The sequence below is a fragment of the Cyprinodon tularosa genome, unplaced genomic scaffold (assembly GCF_016077235.1).
Source record: "Cyprinodon tularosa strain WSP-4 unplaced genomic scaffold, ASM1607723v1 ctg13, whole genome shotgun sequence".
Classification (NCBI taxonomy): Eukaryota; Metazoa; Chordata; class Actinopteri; order Cyprinodontiformes; family Cyprinodontidae; genus Cyprinodon; species Cyprinodon tularosa.
This window is the reverse complement of record NW_024038114.1, coordinates 900,614-927,979: the sequence shown is the minus strand read 5'-3', so window position 1 is coordinate 927,979 and position 27,366 is coordinate 900,614. Positions and strand designations below refer to the sequence as shown.

General features: G+C 38.9%; 1 protein-coding gene across 1 annotated transcript in view; it reads right to left on the bottom strand.

The window, feature by feature from the left end:
- stt3b (STT3 oligosaccharyltransferase complex catalytic subunit B) overlaps positions 1–27,366 on the bottom strand; it is a 117,934-nt gene that overhangs the window by 66,794 nt on the left and 23,774 nt on the right. Inside the window, exon 2 of the mRNA XM_038277021.1 lies at positions 4,095–4,203. Within this exon, the coding sequence (XP_038132949.1) occupies positions 4,095–4,203 (109 nt within the window). The remainder of the gene's footprint in view (positions 1–4,094; positions 4,204–27,366) is intronic.

Below are 27,366 nucleotides of genomic sequence, written 5' to 3'. Positions count from 1 at the left end.
ACCAGGTTTTTTAGTTTAGGATTTTGATGAATCCATGTTTATTTCTGTACCACTGGGAAGTCTAGATTCTTTAATACTGAAAGGGAATAAAAAAAACTGATGAAATATTTTATACTTCACAGCATTAAAATCTGCAATAATTATATCCACTTTCATCCAATATTGGATAAGGTTTGATATCTACAAATTCCATTTTTCCCAAATGATCTAGATCAGTCATGAGACAAGTCCTCGTCTAAAACCAAAATACATTAAAACCTCTTCAAGGCATAAGATAGACGTCTGTTAACAGTGTCATCCAAAAAAAAAAAAAAAAAAAGCTAACAAGCTAGCTACTGATAAACAGAATGTAGCGACAGTCGTCTATTAAGCTCAAGGTCCAGGTCTGAATCAATGAAAGCCGTTTTATAGTATGTCCATGTCCAAGAGAAAATAAAGGAAAATACCATTAAGTCTGAAATCAATTTGTGCAGAGCTCCATTCAACAGAAATTAATCTGCTTCACGTGATTAATGTCTAAATTATTCAGTCATTCTTTCTAAGAAGAAATTAGATGCACGTGAATAAAACAGTGCAGAGCCAAAACAGATCAACGGTCGGAGAAGCTGGTGTGCAAATATCATGAGATTAAGTTGGGACTAAACGTGCTCTAATTCTAATTACTTGTTTAATCATGAGTTTCAGCTTGAGCCCTGTGGGAACAAAGATCTAAACCAAGTAGCCATGAACTGTAACAGAACCAATAAATCCATTATTAGATGGGTTTGTGTACAACCAGCAGCTGATTATAAATGCTCACAACAAATGAGGAGATATTGCATTCAAGTTCTATTGAGCTTTTCATACGCTTGGGGAAAACATCTGTGTATAGCGTATCTATATCTAATTGTTACAAAGTAGCACCAGCTCAGTGATGCCTACACCATCTCCCTGTGAGGGAATGAATCAGGAGAGTCGGGTCACAAGACTCCGTCTCATTATTTGAGCAGGACTCAGTGGTGCCAACACTTTGGGAAACATTCTCACTTTTACCTCACACTGAGGACTTTAGATTATAAACTCCTGCTACATCATTAAGGAGTGCAATTAGAGCTTGAGAGCGTAACCCCGCCGCGTCCATGAAACGTGGCTGGAAGAAAAGGAAGCAGGTGGTGTGGTAATAGATGGAGGGAGACGGTTGGACCTGGAGTATTTAACGCAGATGAGCCTCACGGCTTGTTCAGCTGATGTCAGGAACTACAGAGAGGACGGCGAGGATGAAAAGAAAAACACCAGATTGACATTCACCACAGTAATGGTTGCTGGTAAGCAGGGACGCAGTGAGAGCCAAGGGGAATCTGGCCGGTTAATACATCGCAACTGGAACCTGACTTCAATTTATGATGTCTGGAGGCGGTTTATACTCCGCCTTGGTTTCATTGGTTAAACCTGGAGAATTGCTCAAACATCTCCCTCATGGTGCACAGAAAACCTATCCGGAAATCACCTGGAATACCTTCAATATCAAAATAAGCCCCAGAGCCAATGACAAACCAAGCCTAACATCTCTTGTTTTGCATTCAACAAAACTATTTCCATGTCCTGGAATCCAGTAAAGTATGGTTTTGCATTTCTTTAAACTCAGAAGTTTACATACATTCGCTTTGTATTTATTAGTTAAATTTTTTTTCACTTAATTTGTGTCAAGGGGTTGAATGAGGGGGATAGTTGGTAGCACAATTGTATTACAGTAAGAAGGTCCTGTGTGTGAATCCTGGCCTAGTTTCTTTCTGTGTGGAGTTTGCATGCTGTCTGAATGCTTGCTGCTTCAAAAAAATAGTGCGCGCGAATGGTTGTATGTCTGTGCGTTGCCCCTGTGATGGGTTTCACGAGCTCCTTAAGCCCAGGTCACACCAGTTTCTATTATATACAAAATATAATAGGAATTATTAAAGGAAAACACGGCTGAGGAACGGTTTAGGTAATTTTGGGCGGCAGTGAGGCGTGATTCTAAGATCAACCTGTAAAGTTCGCCAAAGCTTTTTTTTCTCCCCCCTTCATAGAGAGAGGAGCGTGATAAACTGCACGTGTCCTGTACTATCACTCCTTTTTTGTTTTTTCTCAATGATCACCATTTTACTTTATCCATCTTGGGTAAAGAGCTATGCTTATTAAAACATCGTATTGATTGTTATCTCCTATTCTGTCAAACTTGCTCTCTGTGACTCCAAACAGGCAAAACCTGACCTTTTTCCCCTGGGATTGACAGATTTTATTTTCCATTTCCCCCAAAGCTTATGCGTACTTTACCACTTCATGTCAACTTTTTTTTTTTTTTCTTCGCATTCATTATAATTCATAAAGCAGACAACAACGTCCTAATTTTAGTATGCTTAGAGTTTCTTTCCATTTGGTAGACCAATTTGTGCCCAACTTTTAACTCTGGCTGATATAGTTATGCTGCTATAGGCTTAGACCGCTGGAGGACATAGGGACTCCTTTTTATCATTTTGCTTAATTTGATCTCTATTCACCCATTCTGCAGAGTTTAATTTCATCTTGTCCATTCCTTTTTGGCTGTGACACCATCCTGGAGAGAAATAGCTGTGCTGCTGCCATTAACACCTTTTTGTATAGATGTTGGATCTTGGCCTGTTTTTCCAGTTTAGTCATGGGAGCTGGCTTAAGAGCTCATCTGCCTGGCTGTGTGATTTTTCCTGTGGAGCTGGTCGACAGTTGCCTTTTGCATCTGCTTCTTTCTGTACGTCTTCTTCCGTATCCTTGAACTCCAGTCAGCCTTGGCAGATGGCCTGGTCTAGTCTGGTTTTGTTGGAGGTTTCTTCCTGGTAAAAGGAATTTTTCCTCTCAACTGTCACTACAAGCAGGCTTGGTGTGAGGGATTGCCTTCGAGTCAATGTATCAATTTGAAATGATGGTTCAGATTTGATCCAACACTAAAGTGCTACTAGAAGCTGAGAGAACCAGGTGGTTTAAAATGTTTCCTGAATAATTTCTGCAGTTACTTTGCTGTTCAACTGAGTGAAACGTGCCAGACCCATTCACTCATTTTAAGAAGCAACACTTCAATCTGGTTTTGTCCAATACCACTTCAAGCCTTTCAAAGATATTTGCAGCTTTTTGTGCCTTTTCAATTGGTTCCAATACTTATATGTCTGAAGGCATTTTCACAGAGAAAAAAAAAACAGCTTTTATTTTGTCATTGCTTCTATGAGAAGAAATGAAACAAAACAACACACCATTTGGCCTGGTTAAAAATGTGTTTCTGTACCAACAAAAAAGCTCCCTATAGAGCACTTTGTTGAAAAATAAATATCCCAAAATAGTGTGCAGTGTATCAATAAAAATGGTTTGTGGTATTTTACAAGGACAAAAGAAGCAGTGGCAGGCTATTATAACTGTGTAAAGCTAATAAACTGTTGTCGAAAGCAAGGCTCTTAAGAAATCATGAATTACTAAAGCAAAGAAAAGTAACATCTTTGAGCTTAGCCATTAACCAAATGTAGCGTTCTTAACTAACAGCACTTTGCTGGGGCCAAAACCATAGTCCAAAGCATTTCAGGCTGGATTTAGAGAGACTTCCAGAGAGAAGAGAGAAAGAAAAATAATAATATGCATATAGGAAGGAGGGAGAAAGGAACATGCACTATATTATATACAGTTTAAACAGTTGGGTAATCTATATTGTTTGGAAATATTATATTTTTCCAACACTCATTTTCTCTTTTCCATACTCAAAGCAGGCCTGGAAATGAAAATACTGATTTCAAATGACCTACTTTTCTAGACACTATGGGAACCCTGGCTGTTCAAACACGTTTGGCAGTGTTAGTAATACTGCAACAACTTTATGATACACCTAAACATGTAACATGTTTACTTTATCAAGCAGATTTTTAAGATTTTAATTTCAAACTCATTCATTCCCACATAAACCCAGCAAATCTGAGCCTATTTTCACCAGCATGACACATTCAGGGCATAAAAAAAACCCAGCTACTTTATGAGCATTGTTAAATGCAGCCATGGATGCAATAAACAGAAGAAGAAAAGCCCGGTTTTACAGCTGGATTGATTTGTTTCAAAGAGACACTTACTGTTCCTCCAACAATCCTGCCCAGGGGGTACCAGGCCCTTTCATCAAACCAGTTGAGGAACTCGTAGAAGCCATTTGTGGTGAGATGGTGCGTTGATCTGTAGTTGAACCTGAAGCAGCAAAAAGCAGAAAACAGGGATGGTTTATTATAATGCAAAATGAAGATGGCATGCTGCGTTCAGATCAATTTGTCAAAGACACAGATGAAAGTAAAAACCGAAAAACACAATAGAATGGAGAGGATATTTTATACACAGATTTTAAAAAGGATCTAAGGAATGTTAAGCTCCTTTGACTTGTATGAGCCACGACAAGAAAGTTCTCAATTCACAATGTCAGGCTTTGTTGTGATGCCAACCACTTCCAGCTGAGGCTTTGGTTTGTATACATATGTTTTTATATATTTTAGTATTTTTCTTCAATTCTGCAGTGTCTTCATAAAAAAAAAAAAAAAAAAAAAAAAAAAAAAGAGGACGGGTAAAAAAAAATTCCTGCTGACTGCTCAGATCATTTAATTCAATGGTATGTGGAGATGATAAACACAACAGGTCTCAGGGTTACCCCTAACTGAATAATTAAATCAGCATCCAGGAATAAATATCAGAAATCCCACTTAAAGAGGACCCAATTCCGGCTGTAGCTGAGGTAAGCCGAGGCGGTTGGAACGCTGTCAAACAGCCAAGAGAAAGCGCTGACAGTCTTTAGAAAACTGCTGCCGAGGAGAACTGCAGAACTCCAGACTGAACTCTCAGGGGCAGCTTCTCCACCACACAGCTAATTAACCTGAGATGCATTGTGGTTCAATCACAGGCTCAAATGAATGGTGCGAAAGACTCCATGTGCGAGGCTGAGAAGTCGGCTATAAGCCAATTACCTGGGCGCAGTACAAGAGTGAACATGATAACCTTGTGTGAATAAAAAGCTGTTTTACCCCACAGAAATTCTTTGATTCATTTTTCATCAAATAAGGTAGTCTTATTTAATCGTCCCATGAGGCAACGTTGCACTAAATACATCAAGCTGCTGTTCATCTCTAAAAAGTCTGACTCTTATCTGATTTTAAGCAAGTCAAAATTAAGAACTAACACTGCATAAATGGAGCCTTGCAAACGGTGGATATTTAACTCAATGCAGACTTTGAATGCTTCGTCCCTGCTGAAGAGCAACTTCCTCATATCACTATGGTATCAGTGTTTCACAAGGGGGGAAGTTAAAGGTGATGCAAAGAGTCGATAGTATTTATATCCAAAATAGATTTTCATTTTCTTAGCAAAACTCCTTATATGCGTTGGCTGAGGAGTTCTGCTCCAGAAGTCTAAGAGTGTGGGAATCCACCAGGCTCCCTGAGATGTTTGGAGTTTAAATAAATTGTTTAAAGCTACTCCTGCATAAAACTTCCCCATCTCCTGAAAATGATAGTATGCTGCTTCCACTATGTTACAAAGCTGCTGCAATTTTACTTTGCATGAAAACATAAAGCAGCAAAATGCAACCATTCATTCAAACAAAGAAACTAAACCCCGCATCCTTTTTTTTAATACTTCAATTCTATAAAGATTGAAAATAGGAAGTTTGGTTGTTTTTTTTTTCTTGTGTACCTGGAAATAGTGGCCTTTATTTGACAATATGCTGACAGGAAATGAGGTTTAGAAAGAGGGGGAAGACATATGACATACCCTCACCGGCCACTTTATTAGGTACACCTGTCCAACTGCTCGTTAACACTTAATTTCTAAGCAGCCAATCACATGGCAGCAACTCAGTGCGTTTAGGCATGTAGACATGGTCAAGACAATCTCCTGCAGTTCAAACCGAGCATCAGTATGGGGAAGAAAGGTGATTTGAGTGACTTTAACGTGGCATGATTGTTGGTGCCAGAAGGGCTGGTCTGAGAATTTCAGAAACTGCTGATCTACTGGGATTTTCACACACAACCATCTCTAGGGTTTACAGAGAATGGTCAGAAAAAGAAAAAACATCCAGTGAACGGCAGTTCTGTGGGCGGAAATGCCTTGTTGATGCCAGAGGTCAGAGGAGAATGGCCAGACTGGTTCGAGCTGATAGAAGGGCAACAGTGACTCAAATAACCACCCGTTACAACCAAGGTGGGCAGAAGAGCATCTCTGAACGCACAGTACGTCGAACTTTGAGGCAGATGGGCTACAGCAGCAGAAGACCACACCGGGTGCCACTCCTTTCAGCAAAGAACAGGAAACTGAGGCTACAATTTGCACAAGCTCATCGAAATTGGACAATAGAAGATTGGAAAAACGTTGCCTGGTCTGATGAGTCTCGATTTCTGCTGCGACATTAGGATGGTAGAGTCAGAATTTGGCGTCTACAACATGAAAGCATGGATCCATCCTGCCTTGTATCAACGGTTCAGGCTGGTGGTGGTGGTGTCATGGTGTGGGGAATATTTTCTTGGCACTCTTTGGTAGGGATGGGGATCGTTAATATTTATTGATATCGATACCTTTATCGATACTCCTTATCGATCCGAGTCTTTATCGATACCACTATCGATACTTTTCTGTTATTTGGTGGAAAGACGATGCGACAATATGTTTTTAACAGAACTGGTATTGCTTTTATTGCTTAACAAGTGAGCATAACAAAAAAGTTTCTAGCCTTCAGTAAACATGGCTAATGTAATAGGCCACTTCTAAATGACATAAAACTAACTAGAATATATCAGCAGCACCAAATGAAAAATAAAATGTCATAATGTATATAAATTAAATGAATAATATGCTGTGTCAGAAAAAAAGGAAATAAAATATCAGCCCATAAATTAACAGGTATTTTTTTGCAGAAAAATTAACATGTCTGTCACTTTTCATCAGGTTTTTAGAGATTAGGAAAATATTTATCAAATAAATAATTTTATTTTAAATTAAATGTAATTTTTAATAAATGTTGGCATCAGTAGTTTAATTATATATTGTAAAATAATTACAGCAATATACAACTGTATTACTCATGTTTCTCGCCAAAAACTCAATTTCCCTTTTCTTTACGTTACACTTGAACGCATCATGATAACCTAATTGTCGTTTTACTGAGCCAACCTGAACACATCATCACGCAGCACGTCTGAAACTTTATTTACTTTTTAAGCTAACTAGCTTGTATGCTGCCGATTACAACACGGATTTCACAATTACCATTTTTAAGTGACCAGACAAGCTACAAAGTCTGTGTGCGCGCTAACCAGTGGTTCTCTGAGTGGATGATGAAGACGGGCCCGACTGTGGTGCGGCGGGGCAGCAGCAGGAGGAGGAGGAGTCTTTTCCGTTCAGCCATTCTCGAGTTGCGAGCAAAGTTAACTGCCAGACTTCACTTGTTTTACTTTTAATATCTGTTTGCTTACAATTTCATTCCAAAACATTGGTAGACATGCTGCAGTGATTGGATTGATTAGATTTAAATGCTGTGACGCGACTCGAGGGACACACAATTATGTTACAGGACCTCCGGGAAAAAAAAAAAAAAGACCAGACTCGATAGTGGTATCGATAAGCCCAAACGTTATTGATTTTCGGGTTTTGAAAAAACTGGAACCGGGTCCTTGATAGAACCGGGTTTCGATCCCCATCCCTACTCTTTGGGCCCCATTGTTGCTGACCATGTCCATCCCTTTATGACCACAATGTACCCAACTTCTGATGGCTACTTTCAGCAGGATAATGCGCCATGTCATAAAGCTGGAATCATCTCAGACTGGTTTCTTGAACATGACAATGAGTTCACTGTACTCAAATGGCCTCCACAGTCACCAGATCTCAATCCAATAGAGCATCTTTTGGATGTGGTGGAACGGGAGATTCGCATCATGGATGTGCAGCCGACAAATCTGCGGCAACTGTGTGATGCCATCATGTCAATATGGACCAAACTCCCTGAGGAATGCTTCCAGCACCTTGTTGAATCTATGCCACGAAGAATTGAGGCAGTTCTGAAGGCAACCGGGTCCAACCCGTTACTAGCATGGGGTACCTAATAAAGTGGCCGGTGAGTGTAGGTCTCCTACTTCTTAAAGCAATCAAGTTGTTCAAGTTCATCATTTGTGTATATATGAAAAAATAATAAGTTGGTCCTCAAAATTAGAACATCTGCAAACAGTCCTTTTCCTTAAGGCTTTTCCTGGCAATCAAATTCCTCAACAACCCGAGTTCTGAGGTACCAACACCAAGATCAACCCTTTAGCTGAACAGAGAAGAGCGTCTCTTATTTCAGAGTTTGGGAAATGATAATTCAGCTTTTTTCATTAACATACAGCACATCCATGCAGGTGATAAGATCTAAAACTTATAAGTGTGAACACATAAGGGACTTGTTCCGTAGATATACTGAGAAAAAAAAACTAAACCAACCCCAGAATGCAGGAAAGGGTAAAATCAAATCAGCAGGTGTGAGAGTTCTCCCACAGAGACACCCAGGAAGTAGATGGAACTGGTCATGCACTTCAGCCCTGTTGTTCAGCAATTGTCAAATCAGCGAAGCATAAACAAAGCCAATTCAAAGAAAGGTCTCTAAAGACACGACGCCTCACACTGCCAAGCAAAATCCACAAAACCCATTTTCCATTGATCTCATGGACAGCTGAACGGATTGTTTCATCCATGCCCTTGTCACGTCGATGGGACGGATAACGTAGCTCTGCCGGGCGCATTAGCAATTTAATGCATAGCTGCCTATGTGGTTTCAGGCCACAAAGCCTTTGATGACTAGCAGCCTCTTTTAGATAAGAAACTCATACCCCTAATACTACAACGCCACACTCCTGGGTGGATTTCAGAGAATAAATGAGAAAAATGAAGCCTATATGAACTCCTTATATCATAGCAAAGAGCCAGTGGCTTAGCTTTGCCTCCTCTGTCTCACTGATTAACAGCTTCCTGTTAGGATGGGGCCGTCATCATCACCATGACTAAGTGAGCTTCGTCGCCATTCATAAGCTATACAGTGTGCTTCATTTAGCATCAGCCACATAATCAAGTGGATCATAGTCCTCCGCCCCTTTTATAATTAGCTACATGTGTAACTTTAAGCGCATAATCTGCAGATGACCTAAAAGATAAGAGACATGGAAGCCATAATTCAAGCTATAAAAAAAACAACTAAATCCAAGCATTAAATAAAGGACTTTTAATAAAATGTAATCACAGTATTGACATGTTTGATATCGCGGCTGTAAAAGACTACCAGGGGGTAATGTTTGTTTTCTATGAAAGGAAAATTTATGCTATATGACAAGTGATATAACTATAAGACAGACTCATCCATGACCAGAAATGTTAGATTAGTTTGATCCGTCTGGGGTTATGACTGCAAGGTAAAGAAAACCAAATAAAAGTGAAGGCCCCGGCTTACTGTTTTCATCTCGTCTCTGATCACTGTAAAAACTGCAGCTTTAGGTATCAGAGAGGTTTTACAACTCAACGCAGAGGAGGCATCTGGATTTAAGAAGGCATCTTGGGAGTATGTCTGTTTATGGGGCTTGGACTGCAGTTACATGCCTTCACATGTATATAATAAAAGACCGTAATGTATTTCTACATCCATCAATAAGAAAACACTAGAGTGACTGCACTCCAAATGTTTTAAGGAGGTTTTTTTTTTTTGAGATTTTAATTACAGCCGGCTGTAACATTCCCTCTGACTAATCCAATTGTTCTCTCACAGGTTAGAAATAGCTTCCTACAGATTACCTGCAGACGTGGCCTGGGATGGCATACAGCTAATGAGTAGCGGTTGAACAAGTGTAGTTTATTTCTCATCTCTTTCAGAAATAACTGAATTCAATGCAGTTACCACATTATGAGCCAATACAGCCTGTATAAAAAATCTCTACATGTTGAATGTGCAGTTATGGAATGAAGGCTGCAACTAGAATGAGAGAACATGATCCGTTTATACTTAAGGTTTTTCTTTTTTTTCTTTTTTTGTTCCGATTAATTTTGTTCAATATTTTTCATTTTTGATGAGGGTGAGTTATGTAAAGTCCAAAATGTGTTCTTCACCATTTATCACACTTTCTGTTAAAAGGGAGCTTTTCCTCTCCACTGTAGCTACAAGCATGCTTAGTGTGAGGGATTGCATTCAAGTGAATGAGGCTACGTTCACACCGCAGCCTGAAGTGACCCAATTCCGATTTTTTTGCCCATATGTGACCTGTATCTGATCTTTTTATGACAGTCTGAACGACACAGATCGGATTTTTTCAAATGCGACCCAGGCCACTTGGATATGTGGTCCTGAATCCGATACGTATCTGATCTTTTCAAATGCGACCTGTGTCTGTACGGCCAGGTCGCATTCATCCGACCTACACGTCATTGATACTTGACAAATATTACTAAACGTTACTAATCTGCGTCCTACTAAGCGGAGGCGGGAAAAACTAACAACCATGGCGGAAGATAACACAGAGAGCAGTCAATGGAGAGAAAGTGAGGTTGCTGACTTAATTCATATTTAGAAAGCTCGATTCAGACCAAACTCGAAGGGTCTTACCGGAACCGGGGGAGGGTCTTTCTTTTTGATCTTCTTAAAAAGATTTCGTTCGTAATGTGCCTGCTCCTGTTGGAGAAGAACTTAAAGAACGCAATATACGCTGCGGTATTACGAGTCATGTTTACTTCCGCAAACACTGAGGACGCTTGCTACGTGTGACGTCATCGCGTCCTCGAGTGCGCATGCGGGACACTTCGGTTGGACGCATTCAGTTCACACAGTAGATCACATACAAGTCGCATATACTTGGAAGTGTGAACGGACACGCAAAAAAATCCGATTTCACAAAAAAATCGGAATTGAGCATTAAGGCCTGCAGTGTGAACGTAGCCTGAGTCAATGCAATCAACTGGTTTTCCTTAGATAGGAAACGTGAATCGATTTGACTGTATGATCTGGTGAACTGTAAAATACCTTGAGATGACATGCGTTGTGAATTGGCAGTATATAAATAAACTGAATTGAAACTTATAAACAGCTTGTAAGCAAAATAACTACCAAAAGAGACTTTGATGAACGAAAATCAAGAGAATGTCTGAATATGAATATAGTTTGAATGATAAAAAGACCCATGGATCTGTTTGTTGACCCCTAAAAAAGCCACTGTGTGACTAGACTGCATGGTTATTAGCATTTAGAGTGGGTAACTATCAATCACTCCGAGGGGTTTTACAGTCAAGTTTAACAGTTGTTACTAGGCTTATCTTGATCTGCCGGGATACATGGCGATACCAGGTCTGAATATGGCTTCCTGATCCTGGTGTCATGAAACAAACTGGATTTCAAAATGCTGGCTGTATTTTGTAAGAATCAACATTCTAATCATAGCAAAACCTCATTTTTAACTAAGCTAGTAATGCAAATCCCTAATGAGAGATGCCAAAGGTGAAACTTTTTCTTGTTTTTCAGTAAAACCCTGCTTTTTTTTTTTCTTTTTCTTTTTTTTTTTTCTTATTTTCAGGAAATGTCAGTTAAAGGATATCTTAAGTGAGCTTTATGGGAGGTGGAATACAACTAACCAGCCTGATCCAACATTTTGATCTCCTTCCTACTTCAAATTGGCCTGTTTTTCATTTTGTTTTTTTTGTTGTTGTAAAAAATGCCTACAATATTTCAGCCATCTGCTTTACAGTGCAAGGCAAGTTTCATCAGGACTCACAGAGGACAGGACACACTTATTGAGAGAGCAATTGAATGAAGTGACAACCACCAATAGCCACAACATCCGATGCTTTAGATGTAATAGGATCAGTTTCCCCAGGTTTCATACGCCCAGCTTTGATCATCATCTAAATAGGTTATATCTTCTACAGATCTAAGTTCCTGTATTTAACCTGATACTCTTCAGTTACTCCACACATGTTTCAACTGATCTAATTTAACTACTTGATACAACTTAGAAAATGCTCACTAAGACAACTGGAAAGGATCAACCTATATTATTAAAAAGGTTCAAATTGATAAATTCAGTATTAGAGATGAAGGCCTAAAATTGGAGATGAATTAAATTTTGGTAGCACAACTTAAGTCCATTTGTCCATTTCCACCTTTTATTTCCGAAATATTACCGTTTTCATAGTGTTTGCTAAGGTGCAGCTTTGGTAATTCTTTGGGTATTTGAACATGACCCAACAAGGATTGTGGGGCTTTAACCTCAAGCAAGGAGGCCATGTCAGTGTTGTGGTCATTTTTTCAATGGGTAGAGAAACATCATTAGCATTGGTAAATGTCAGCAGCCAATAAAGTAATACTGGAAATCCATATTGGTGCAATTCTTCTCACTGATGGGTACCTACTTAAAATCTGTGGAAATCTGTGGATTTTTTAAATGTGTTAATTTGACAAGAAATAAAAAAAATCCTTTTTTTTCTGGGTGGGTGTTGGTTCAGAAGCCTTGTAGGTTGATTGGATTCCACAGAAGTGTGGCTGCAGCACATTGTTCAATCTGCAACTAAAACATTTCTGTAATTACCAAATTCCCAAAAGTCAAATGTCATCAAAAGGTAACCATCAAATAAGATTTGCTCTGCCAAGTCAGGCTCTGGAAAAAAAAAAAAAAAAACACTAAAAAAGGAAACAAAAAAAATATATCAATACTGCATTTCAGTGGGTCAAAACACTGATGTGGAAGATATGTCGTCTTTTTTCCCATTGAATAGGAGAGAAAACGCATCATTTAAGGTGAAAAGGTGCAAAGGAGAGCCTTTTTATTGCAGCACTACGACAAACTGATTCCTGATCAAGTTCAACTTGACGTGAAACTTGCTTTTAAATGCTCAGCAATATGCAATTTTAAAACTGTTGCAAACAAATACGGTTTAATTTTAATGCAGATGAATAATTACATGCATTTTCCATCAAATTTTAAACAACTGAATGCAAGGCTGCTGTAGATTTGTTGTATTATTAGGCTGTCCCAGAAACTAATATTTTAGCTATTGTGCATCCAGACAAACTGAATTTTCCATTTCTGCCCCCACCCCCCCCAAAGCACACTTTTATATAGGCATTGTTTGTATCCTACAGTAGCCCGGTATTCTTGACTGTCAGGATATAGATCCTCACATTAATCGCTTTGGTGTGTTTGAAAAATAAGGCTGCCAGGAAGGGGAATATATACTTCAGAAATAGACCATGCTATAGTACTTTTAGTCTAGGTGGTTGGTTTTATATGTAACAACATCCTGTCATCTATTTATACTCTGACAGATGTGTCTGACACTGTATTGAGTTTGGATCTATTTCATAAAAAATAAAAAAAGGAAACCTTTTGGTGGCCTAATTATTATTTCACTCATGCATGCTGGGTTTTTCTTACACCTCGGCACAAACAGCTTGGCAGCACCCGTCACAGCAGAGCTGACTTTTAATGCCTTTGAAGTGATACGGTGATGACGCACACATGCTTATTAGCACATGTCATGAGGTGACGTTTGATGGATTCTTTTTGCAGACTGGAGCTCATGACAAAACGGGACAGACCCAAAAAAACAAGAGTGAAATAATCCTTTTAAAAGAATAAAGGTGTGTTCTCTTTGGAGTAAACTTTATCTATTAACAATATAGTCAACTTTAACACAGAAAAATTAGACTGTAACAGCAATGCAAGCATGCCCTGGTTCCTTATATGAGAGGGGTGTTAATGATTTATAACCACAATTAATAAGAAGCTAGAAAAAGTTACAGAGCAACTGGAGCTTTCTGCATGGAGGGTTGAGCATCTGTTGCTGCAAACTGCCCTTCAGCTGGCTTTTTGTTCAAACATTTCTGGTCAAACTGATGTATTTCCAGTTTTAACAGCAGCAGTTGTAGGTGCAACACCCCCTCTCTTTTATTAGCCATTGAAAATACAATTGAACAGCTAAAAGTCTGCTTAATAAAATACCTCAATTTCGCCTCGTCATGCTCCCAGTCCTCCTCCAGAAGGAAAAACTAAAATAAAAGGAGGTATAATCTTACTGATAAGCACAGGGAAACTACAACTAAAGCATGAAACATGAATCATAATCAGCCTCTCTGTTGCTCTAAGTGTATGAGTAATTTTAACAGCCCTGTTTGAGAGCAGAAGAAGCCTTTCTAAATGCACCTTACAAATAACAGGAAATGCCTTATGTGGACACATTTCCTTTTTTTTTAATGCAACCAAATAGTGTTGAGGAAATATACATGAAACTCTTAAAATCTTAATGTCAAAGAAGGGGACAGCTCCAACATGGTGGAAGGTAATGACAGCTCATCTCACCGCTACCTCAGGCAGACTCAGTCAAACCACAGAGGTTAACAACAGCTTTCTGCAACTTCAAACTCTCATAATAAGAAACCGCTTCAGTTTCCGTCGCTTTTGACTCATTTTGTCTTCCTCAAGAAAATGTTCAAATCATAATATTCTCTTTTTCCAAGTTACAAAAATGCTTAACTTCCCATTAATATACCATATATGTAGCGTTAGCTTCAATCGGACTCTAAGCTAAGCTAACTGGGTGGACTAGCACATGAAGCGGGAAAAATAAGTTTCCGCTACATTTAGCTAAGTGATTGTGGTGCACTGCCACAGTAAAATAAAAGGCTTTTTTTTCCTGAAATCGTTACACTAAAATAATCACTTTATCCCCACACAACTTTAAGCACTTATTCAAATCATATTGTGTGTGCCTCTGATTACAGTCTTTGTGGTGATAGATGTATGTAGAGTGAAAAACATTAATCACTTCATAAAGTAAGGTTAACGCATATTGCATTTAAATGACATTTTGATGATGACACTCACATAGTTATTTATAGTTTTGTTTGAGATATACAGATATGCTACCCCACCCCAGCACAAACAAATATCATCCAAAAACATGACATTTTAAAATGATAAATCATTTTAAAAATCCTGTCATTGACGCTTTTTCATCAAAAGTAAACTGTAAACTTTAGAAGTAGGAATACTCCATTTAAATCTAATTAGATGTCACACTTAAGAGTTTACGCCTGAGGTAAGGGAATGTCTTTGGATTTAAAATTTGTTAAGAGAAAACAATCAAACTGACTTTTACCAAACGTTAATTTCCTTTTTTTGCAGAGGAAGTTTGAAAAATATAATTTCAACATGTTACTATAAGACCCAATAATAGGTAGACCTTATAAGTCATGATTGAACACCCTTTTTCTCCAAATGTGTCACTATCCTGCAAAAATATCTGGGCCAAAAACATCAGAGGAGTTTAAATAAAGATGGAAATTAACATATTGGCATAATAAAACCAACCCCTGATTTTTTTATGAGAATCTTGAATGAATCTGGGCAATTTAAACAAAAGGAGTAAGTAATAATTGGTCTGAATGGAAAAATCCTCATAGAAGAAAGTCTGCTGGTAATCTAGTAAATACATTCAGAATCAAATCTCAGCAAGAAACTATTTCAATGGAAGTTAAAACTCTAAAAAGTGCATAGAAACTTCACATAAAGAAAATAAAAGTTTTCTGGCACCTGGAACAGTCTAGAGGGTTGTACAATTCTTTAGAAATTACAAAAAGTAGATTTGGTACACCAAATCATTTCACACTTCACTGCATCCTACATTTTCATCCCAGCAGCTACAACAGCATTGGGATGTTAATAAATCAACGTCCTGGGCCATTTGGCCCTCTGCTGTGTGGTTGGAATCAAAAAGAAGCAGTCAGGTCAGCCGAGTCCAACGACAGCAGCTCAGACGTTTCTATATCTTTTACAGGAGCAAAAACTAAAGAAGACGTAACCCCGTTTTGGCAGCTTTGTGTGAAAACTTGCTTGAGGCGTCCAATTTCCACCAGCTCAACTGTGATTTAAACATTTTGAAAAAAAACAACCCATTAGTTAAAAGTAAAAGGGTTAAAGTAGGCCGAAGATTGTGCGTCTTCTGGTGCAGTCGATGCCTTGAAGCAGTTTTTATTTATGGGGTGTTAAATTTTAAAATCTCATTGTTACACTGACATTAAATCTTCAGCAGACAGACATATAAAGCTTTTATGTTCACTTTTTTTTAGTCCATCACTTATGTTAATTAGTTGGATAAAATATAATGGATCATAATCACAGTTGACTGCCTGAAATATGTAAACCCCCCGCTAAAAAAAGAAAGAAAAAAAAGTCTGTCATAAAATAGATCAATGTAATAAAAGGTGTTTTATTCAACGTACAGAAAGTGCTATTTTCTGGCTATTCAGTGTGAAGGGCAGAATGGTAAAAGTAATTGCTGAGCACATGGTGTGTGCAAAGGCTTTACAATAAAATAGCCTGCGACAAGAGAACATTGACGGCGGTTCAATCCCGGTGCGTGCGGTAGAGATGATCAGCGGCTGACGTGAAAAGGATTCATCAGAGACAGAACCAGCAGGGAGCTGGGCTATATTGTTCAATAACGCCATTCAGATGTGAGGCATACAATAAGCCAACGGGGGGGAATCGATCAGATCTTAATTGAAACGTGGAAAATCTGAACTTTGGCAGTAATTACTGTAGAGGAAGAATGTAGGAGTGACACTTTAAACTAAAACTTTGATTGATTCTGACAAAATATGTCAAACTTCCATCAGTGTTAATATTCTCACTGCCTGAAAATGTGAAGCTAGTTTTCCCTCCTCCTCAAATCATCCCAAGACCAGGTATGGGAGCTCTGGGTCTGTAGGTAAGAAACATGAATCCCCAAAAGAAAACAGCCTCCTCCGTTTAAACATTTTATAAGAAAAAAAAAGCATCCAACAGAAATCCTAAATCCATTTTGTTTTTCCTAAAACGTTTCAATAACACCGCTGTTATTTTAAAAATAAAGAATCGATTATGCATCTACAGATGGACAAATTGCAAAGAATGCAAAAGATTTTTTGTAAATATAAGAATGAACATAAAAACAAATTTTAGTTTAGCAAGAGTGCAAGACAATTAAGGAAGATTTTTTTAATTCCTGATTTTAAATTGAAATGTCATTATACCAACCTTCTTTACTGGGTGTGTTATGCATTTGTCTTGAATGAACAGAAGCATGATGGAGTTTCCTAAAGATACTGCCACCTGTGGCCAAAAGATAAAACTGCAGCACTCTTGTGCTGGTTCTCATAGCTTGCGCTCATACGTGATCATTTATTTATTATTGTTGTTTGGTGTCCGGATTAAGCTGGATGCTGGTCCCTTCTGAGTATGCACAAAATCCATCCTGAATTAGGGCTGAACAATTTTGCCAAAAATCTAAATTGCGATTATTATTAACTAAAATTGCATTTTTATTTCGACTTTCCTTTGCACTAGCCCCAAGCTTGTAGAAGTTTCACCCCAGGCTTTCAGTTTTTGAAAGCTTGCTTACCCAGAGTCCATTGTTGCAGGATTTTACTGTAACCATTGTGTGAAAAGGTGTTTATTTGTGCTTGCATGCATGAAGCTTCTGCAAGCTGCAACTCTCTTTTATACCACCTAAAGGGCTAAAGAGAGAAATTTAGTGTCTTACTGGAGTTTAATATAGTGTGATTAAAAAGCAGTCTCTGCAATTTGAAAATTACGCTTTGTTATATTACAATTATATCACAAATGCAAGCCCTAACCTGAATACAATGCTTCGATTGTTTGCTAGTTTGACCCATTTAACATGGATGCCTTTGACGAAAACAGAAGTGGAACTTCCAACCCAAAGTACATGCAGGGAAAATAGGCTACCGAGGTGTCAGCGTGCTCATCAAACTATGTTGTAGTCATAAAGGGTTAGATAAAAAGGCTATTTTAAAGATATTGTTTGGTAAAAACGTCCTAAGTGTTTCTTTAAAAACACTAAACTTTACATATTTAGGCTTTTCAGAAAGGCAATGACCCTATAAACAGTGAAAAACACATAATGACCAACATGAGTCCATGCACATTCTGATCTTCCATAAATTTGGTGATATAAAAAAAAGCATTAGAAATTATCAAATAATTTTGCAGTTTTCATTAAACTCAATAAATCATTTTAACAATGAAGTGCCTTGCATTGACAATCGCTTAGTCATTGTTAATCTTAAGCAATGGGATACTGCTTAACAAGACAACAAAAAACTGTGAGCAGATATGTGAAATGTGACCTAATTTGAAGCATAAGATGAAACAGCTTTATCTCAGGTGCTGGCAGGGAACAATTACAAAGACTACTCATATTTTACCAATACATTAATTAGAAATCTGTAGAGAGATCCTGACATGTTTCCAAGAGAGTAATAGCAAGGCTTGATATTTAAATGTCACTGAGCACCACGCAGCTTAAGGCCAAGAAATGTCTCCAAGCAAATCTTTAGATGTGTATAATTATCCTCCTAATAATGGAACTACAACATTCAAGGTTTTATGTTATGGACTCGACATGAAGCACCTTTAGGAGAGAGTTTCACCTCCTGGCCGTCTGAGGAGATGCAGGACCAGCAGGTCAATCCTTCCCCTTGTATTCAAGGCTTACTTGGCTCTGCCGGAGAAATTGCCACCTAGAGTTGGAGCTCGACGGCAGCTTTAGAAAGGGCTTCATGCTGTGAGCCTCAACCTTTAAAAGGCTTTTGGCCCCCAGCTTCCCCCTAAACTGTTATTTAGAAGAAAGCTCGGTTCCCACTCATAGTAAAAGGATTTGTTCTTTCCAAGCAAACAGTTTTTAGAGTTACTGGAGTCCTGTGGAACAGCACCGTTTTATCTTTTACTTTTTAGTCATACTTCAACATCAAAAAGAATACCTTTAGTAAACACAAAAGGGGATTAAAACAACCATTATTCATTAAAAAGGGTAAAAACAAAAAAAATCTATCTGAAGCGAACTGCATTGTCATTTCTTGATTCCCCAGTTTTAGTAAAAATTAGGCCTTTGTGTAGTTGGGAGAGAAAATAAAAGAATCAAACGCAGATTAAAATAGAGGCTAATCAAAGATTGATTAGTTGTTTTCAACAAGCTGCTTTCATAAGTTTAATTCCTCAAAATGAAACTCATTAAAAAAAATAAAAAAATAAAAATTGTGTTTACTTAAATTCTTTATTTTACCTGAAACTTAAATGTGAACAAATTAAAATATATAAATACATATTCACACATCAATAGTAAAAAGAATGTACCTTTTTTATAGCAATGTTTTGTATCATTGCATGAAAAACAAACATGAAAAAGGTGTCAGACAATAAGATTTTAAGCCAAATACATTTTATGTTATTCTTTAAAGACTGTAAATGTTTTTCATTTGCGGTCAGTGACATCAGGGCAGGAGGATCCAGTTCTTATAAGCAGGGAATGTGGCATATTTCCCTCTGCAGGTCAAACATTCCCCCCCCTCTCTTGCCAAAACGCTGCAAAGCCCACTTTGCTAAATGCCAGATTGTCTATAAAAAGATGGATTCAGAGGCAAGAAAAGATTTGTACTGCCCGTCCGTTTAATAGGTAAGGAGGGAGATGAGAAATGAGATGCTCCCAAAAGCACAGAGTCACTGAATTTCCAACAGCAGGATCTGAATCAAAGAGAATGGATGAAAGGAACACCAATTCCACATTTAGAAAAGAAGTCCACTGGGAAGGGAGCTTCTCTTTTATCAAAACCTACTGTTACCACTGAGCAGAAATAGGGAAAACACTGGGAAAGAGCCAAGCAGCAACAGCGGGAAGTGGTGTATTCCAGAGATCGGGAGTAATTACCGGCACAGATGGAGTGCCGCAGTCATAACGGGGGGTGGTAATCAATGGGAAATCTGTAATGCAAACCTTTGAAATGGCACCAATATTTCTGATCTAATGATCAAAGGCTAATGTCTGGGCTGAAAGCTTTTCCAAAATAACTCATTTTTGATCATTTGCTGTATAGATAAAAACATGCTGGCAGGTTTATCCTCAGGTTAATCTGAGGTCAAGACAAAACTTCTTTCATAATTTTAAGTAAATCTGCTCAGTGATAGATGACATGTTAAGCAATGGTTACCCCTTTCCCTGACACCATTCTACTTGTAAACAAACTGAATTTTACTCTGAAAACTTAAAAATCCAAAGCAAAGCTGAGCCCAGGGGTCCATGGCAGAGAGAAGCACCAAGATACATCAAGGGAACAGCTGATGATCGAAACACATAATTTGTACTTTATGAGCCTTTATCAGTTTTAGACGTGTTGAAAAACCCCATGTTTTATCCCATCAGTGAACACACCACAAACTTCACCGTAGAAGTTGTGAAAAAGTGAAGACTCAAAGTTTATTCTGCTTTGTTTTAATGAGTTGTTCAATCAGGATTTTAAGTCAGAAGCACATCGACTTCTTTCAGGAAGCCGTTTTACTTCAACAGGTAAGGAGACGGCAGATAACAGGAAGCTGAGGCTCCCATTTTCTCTCTATAATGCGTCCTATTCTATCCAGCACTCATGACGCTAGAAAAGGACGTCCTATAATTCTTTTAGGCATTTCAAAGTAAAGAGAACAAAGTTTTAATGGTCTATGGTTATTAATACTAATCATATTAAGCACTTCAGTCACTAAAGTGAACATTGAAAATTTGATAAAAAAGGTGAGTGTTAGCGTATGGGTTAGAGCAGTGCGCTTGTCCTCAGAGGGTTAAAAGTACCTGGTTGGATCCCCACAGCTTGCACTCTGGGTTCCTGAGCAAAACTTTTAAAGGCTGACTTATACTTCGAAACTAGGTTGTCTGCGTAGGTGTCGGAGTGAACGCAAAGACGTCCCCCCCCCGCAGACACACTGCTGCACCTTTCCCAAATTGTAGGTAACAGACAGGAGGCCTCTGATTGGTCAAATCTACATCCACTCTACACTATGCATCTCCTGTTTGGTACCTTACCGGCTTGCTTTGTTTGTATGACCAAGATTGCGGAAAACGACTCCTGAAGTTGGACCAGCTAGAAGAGAGAAGTGGGAAAGAATGCTGGGACCCCTTTTCCACCTGGATCCCCGCTACTTTTCATCCTCATGTCCCTCCGTTTGTGGACAAACTTGACTCCACTTCGGCCGCATCTAGACCCACAGCTAGTTCGTGATTTTCCCCTTTTAACGTTGTGGCATGGAATAAACATGGCGCAGACCACACTTCAATATTGAGCACAAATCAAAAATATCTGCGTCATACCTGCGACAAGCTCACTGCGACACACTTCTGCAGGAGGATAACCAGCCCTTAACCCCACACTGCTCCCTGGGAGCCGCACAATGGCCGCCCACTGCTCCCCAAGGGGATGGGTTAAATGCAGAGAGTGAATTTCTCCATTGTGGGACAATAAATGGATTCACGTCACATCAAAAAGCTGCAGAGCTGAATAAATCCCTCAGCATTCTAACACACAGTTTGTCCCCATCTTTGGTCCCAATATTAATGATTAATGACCATTCATGGCTGCTAAAGAGTCATTGGTGGTGACATTTATTGAATGATATAACCACACATGGCAAATGGGACTTTTTGCGAAGCTGGATGCATGTTGTAGCTACTTATTTTGAAATTGATAGACAACTTCTACATTTTTAGGAATCTGAGTCGTCTTTTAGGGAGTATTTCCTGTATTTTTTCCCTTTGATTTAGATAACCTGGATCATTTTTACTGTATTTAATGATTTTTAAAAATCAATAGAGAAAGCTTTTTGTCATGTATATGTTTTTAAAGGGAGAGGTCTGACCTTCACAGAGTTATTGGTCACAAATTCTTTAGTAAAACAAATAAGCTTAAACCAGAAAACACACCTGCAGTTTCATAAACCGGGATAAAGTATGGTTATTGCACCCTTTCTGGTCATAATCGTCCCGTTTGGATCTGCAGAATGCCAGGAAGACATTTATGCCTCATTGGCTGAAGTATCAGCGTAAGGTGCTGCACAACGGTACCGTCCGGAAAAGATGAGGCACTTTTCACCCCAGCACCCCTCCCTGCTAACTCCACAGCCATTAAGACAGTGTGCCTACATCATATTACAAGTTATTGGTGCCCCAGAGCTACCACGTCTGCATGAGCAGGCATGCCAGCGTGTTTCCAAAATCCTCTGGGGTCAAAATTTGCTGCAAGGGCTGAGTAATTATATGCCGTCCCCTGTACCACTGAGGTCTCCTCATCATTATTTCCCAGCACATGGCTGCATCTGCCGTTTCATATTCTATGGCTATGAGATAATGGGACAGAACAGAGGAGTGTGCTCCTTTCTTCCTTCCCTCTGTTCTTCTCGTGCACTAGTAGTGACAGAGCAATGTTTCACTTATCCACAGGGGGGACTCTGGGAAGGTTAAATCCCCAAATTGTACAACCGTTTTTAAAGTTAACTCTTCTAAATTCAGCACAACCTATGCCAGTGACTTCAAACGGAGTGTTTTTTTTTTCCTTTTTCAAAGAGTGAAGAGCAGAAAGCAGACTGATACATCAATGCCAAAAAGACTATTCTAAATAGTGAAAAGACGTCATCCCTCTGAGACAGGACTTCTACAGCAGGACTCAGAGCTGCTGAAACAAGAAATCCACCAGTTAGTTTTTATGCACACAATTAAATCTACACATGCAACTCCTGAATACATTTTTAAATCACTCTAGACTACACTTAAAAAGTCTAAATAGAGCACAATACATAAAAAGAAACAGTAAATCAGGTTTTTAATCAATGTCCCACTGAATGTTAGTTCTCTTTTCAAAGTCAACAGAAGCAGCAATGGTGTATTTAGTTTCCCTAAGACTGGAGGTGTTAACAGATGCTCAATAAGACCATCAGTGACAACAAACGTCAACAAAATCCTCAGTTTCTCACTATTCTATCAGTCTGAAAGTTTCTCACTATTTTGTTCCTTTAATACCCTTTGACCTTTAAACCTAATTCCCATCACAGTGGGAGGCTAAAATATGGTTTATTCTGTTTCTAAAACCGGGACTGATTTGAAAATGTACCCTTCATTCAGATCTTTCTCGTTAAAGTTGCAGCTGAACGTCAACATTGAAAAAAAGACGAGTGCATGCAAACCCGTTTTTGTTTGATGTAGCCGCCTTTAATGATCCGGGCCACGTAATGAGCTACTGTGCCGATTACGGTTATCACTCCGGGGGCTTTCAGACTTTGTAAAACACAAAAAAGGCAGCTTCCTCGTAACTGTGATGCTGAATGCCTAATTGTAGAAGCTGAAGAGAACACAGTACTGGGTGGTGGAGAAATTGCTGTAATAATATCCAATAAAGGGAAGACGATGAGCCTTATTGCTCTGATTAAATGTCACCCAAGACGCATAAAGGCTTCGGCACTTAGGGGCTTATGTGACAGAAATGAGGGACTGCTCGTGGCTGTAAAGAAAACACTGCAGCTATGTGCAGTTTCACTTATAATTCAGGTCAAAAACTCCCAACAGATGGCTGCGCAGGGATGAGATTGCTCAGCCACCGAGGCCATGCAGCGAGACTTCCCCAACACGTCCACAGGCTCGCTGCAGTTTGAGATGCCGGCTTTACATACCTCTCAACTTGTGCTTCCTGCAAAAAACAGATGCATGACCTATATTGGTCTCCTGGCTTTAGAAGAGCTGAGACCGAAGGAACAGCTACAGGGCCTCATCAGTTACAGAGCAAACCTTACACCCATGTAGGTACAAGTTCATTTCTCACCCCCCCAATCAGCGCTTCACTGCTGGCCATCATTCCTCTTCCAAGCTGCAGTGGTCGATCTACTGTCTCTGATTATCATGGCGCTAAATTAATGAAGCATATGACATTGGCTATAAAACATGACACTAATTAGGAGAGCCGCCGTGCCCCAATGGGAGGCAAGCTCCCCTAAGACATGCATGTAAATTACAATGCAAAAGTATTCATAGACACCTGGAACTTTGACTGTTTTTGTCGTCTTAAGATGGAAAACTTTGAAATTAAACATTATTTGAGAGGCAGCATAAAATGAAACATCATTGTGAAATGGAAACAAAGCATGCGTTTTTTTTTTTTTTTTAACACAAATCGATTTTAAAGAATGTTGCAGAAATTTGTATTCAGCTCTTGTTACTCTGAAGGTTCCCTGCAACAAATTCATCCTTGAAATCCCCTAATTAGTAAGTAGAGTAGATTTATGGTGCACAGTTTAATCCCGAGTAGAAAAATTCAAACATGCCCGTCGAACTAATCTTGCAGTCAGGCACACAAGAGGAGCCGGGAGAATCTGGTGAAAGATTTTTATTTTTTTAAATAGCCCTGCTTTTCCAAAATCTGGCCTAGTTGAAGAGTAGTTAGAAGGAACAGTGCAAAAGCTTTGCCAGAATCATATAGAAAGTCCCATCAAGCCTGAAAATCTAACTTTTGCCCATCATCCTGGAAAGAAACATCCAAAATGTGACTGAACAGCGGTGGCACCATGATGCTGTGGGGATGCTTCTCCTCAGCTGAATACAGGCCAACTGGTTTGAAGTGGCTTGAAGTTTAAGGAGTTTGACATCTCTCACAAGGCACTGGATCTTTAAAGGGAGATGAAACCTCATCATGAATTCCACACTGAAAAGATGGTTGTCCTAACCTGACTTTCAAACTTCAGCCGAGATAAAAATCAAGCAATACAAGCACTCAGAGATAAAGCATCTCTGTGAGATGCACAGTGATAGCATCTTAGAGAAAATTTGGCTGCAGGCAAAAAGAATGCTTAAAAGGCAACAATGAGCTCATCCTGGATGAAAAGTCTGCCTGCTCCCCCCCCCCCCAATCTGACAGAGGAAGAGAGGTGAACGAGAGCAAAGGCTTCCGCTCACTGTCTCCAAATCCTGACCAAAGGCAGAAACAGATCCATCACCCTGTTATGATGAACCCGGGAGATGGGAATGAATTTCACAGCCAAAAATCAGCGTTGGTTTGTTGGACCCCATCACACAGGAGCAAAGCTTTACTGCGAGGCTATGTAGAACGCTGTGTCTCTCCGTTTATGTGTGAGATGGGAGAAGAGCTGGATGGAGGAAAGAGTCCTGATTGAACCAGGGCCCAATATGTAAAAGAGCAAATAGCTGCTCTGATTTCTCCCTTCAATCACATGAGCCTGATGCAAAAGGCCAGATTATTGTCACACAAACATCACATATATAGGACACAATCTATTAACGGACAACAGATTTGGAGAGACGGCCTCCCTTAAAGGCAAGATACGGCTTTGAGAGATCACAGCATTAATAATAATAATCGTTATTGAACTTTATTGATCTCACATTGGAGAAATTTACCTCTGCATTTAACCCATCCCCTTGAGACCCAGAGTGTCAGTCTGTGGGAGTGGGGCTCAAACTCTGAACCTTCAAAGCTCTATGCCCTAACCACTAGACCACCACTCCCCAATATTATTCACTAGCATTTTTTTTGCATTAGTAGATAAGCAACAAAAGGAACAGATGTATTTGATCAGTGATATTGTTTGCATCAAATAAAATGGTTACAGAGGGTTTTCATTTGTGTGGTCTATATACAGAACCAAACATAAAAAAAGTAAAATAAAAACAAAAAGTATTGTTTTTCATCAAAACAATACAGATTTTGACAGATCCAATGTCCAAAAATATGTGCATGTGATTTTTTTTTTTTAAGAGGGCGGGTTTAAAAAAGAAAATTTAGCAAATCCTCCGATATACCTTTAATGCAAGCAAACGTCTGCTTCCTTTACTAAAGGAAACGTCTAAATATCAAAAGGTTTATTTATATGTCGTCTCAGTACTCTTTCAGCCTCAAACACATTTTCATGATCTTTAATCCTTTTCTTCATCAGCCTGCAGTATTTTTTTTGTCTTTAGTCGAGGTCTTTTATCTGCGGTTAGCACTATATTCCAAACATAAGCTAGCCCTTTAAATTGAATATTTTTTTAGCTGATTTTCAGATCTCTAGAGAATATTTCATTCTATGCATAAGACCCATTACCAACCCAGTCTTTCAACCCAGTCCTGCTCCACTTTTTTTCCTCCTTCTCCATCACCTTCTCACTGTCCTTTCCTTCATCTGTCCCTGTCCTTTCCTCTCTGCTGCAATTGACATCATCTAATCCATCTGTACCAAGTCCATGACCACCAGTAATACTGACCTACTTGTCTACTAAAAACAATAAGACTAAAACTAGACAAACCCCTATGAAACTAATCAACTAATTGGCATTTTTCTTAACGGTAAACAGATCAATAGTAAGTTTGTGTGCAAATTTATTCAAATTCTCTCCTGTAATGTTTTCTCATGCAACAGAGAAATGTGTCTTTAAAGGTCAGGCAATATGGATTGACAAGAATTTTAATTGATACAGCAGATTTATTATTTATACACAAATGATGCAACATTTTTTTTTTTTTTTTTTGCCTTTAATGTTCAGTTTACCCTGAACACATCCAAAATGCAAATTCACTATATTCCAGTCTGGGATGGGATGAGAGGACCATGTAGACAGTGTTTGCTAACCTGCTGTGACCATGCTACTCAGTCCAGTGTTGCTAATGACCTTAATGCTAACCATGGCCTTTTAAAAAAAATACCTTTGCTGCATCCTGCACCAACTTTCTCCATTTTCTTGGGTCTTTTCTAACCGTTGATTTGCTGATTTAGAACCCTTCCCAAAGCTTTCCTATGAGCACCCAGGTCCTGCCTTCAAAAGGTTGGACTATCTGCTGGCCGGAGAGTGTGCATTTGCAGTCGTGTGAGCGCACATGACTCGCCGTGAGTCTGCGTGACTTTCTTTAGGCCACTGAAACGTATCCCCTTCAGGCCTGGTTTGTTAAACAATAGAACTGTTCTTTTTTTCTCAGTTTCCCTTTGAATAGACGTCTTACTCCAAACAACTAAGTGTAGATCCTCTTTGATCACCTTGGTGTGAGTACTGAGCAGTCATTTTGTCTCCTTATTTTATGCTTTCCTCTGCATCTTTCCATTCTTTCCCTCTTTTTAAAGCTTTTCAGATTATTTAAGTTGATAACCCTGTAAGTTAAACTTTGCTTTTTCCACTTTCCATCATTTCTTAAACTTCTAGTATGCTGTTCTTAGCCCGTTTCACTCCTATTGTTGCAGAGGAATCCCTTTTAACCAGCATGAGCAATGTTTGCTGTGTTTGTCTTTAAACAAGCACAACCTTTGTTACACTCGATGGAATGACATCACTCATTAAACCCAACAGTTCTGCTGTTTGTATACGATCCTTTTCTTGGTTTTCAAATTAAAAATTAGAATAAGTAATCATGTTTAGTCAACAATTTTTATTTAACAATTTTTTTTATTTCATTTAAACCTGGAAAAGTTTTAACGTGGAAATATTTCAGATAGCGGTTTATCTGGTTGGTCGTGTCTG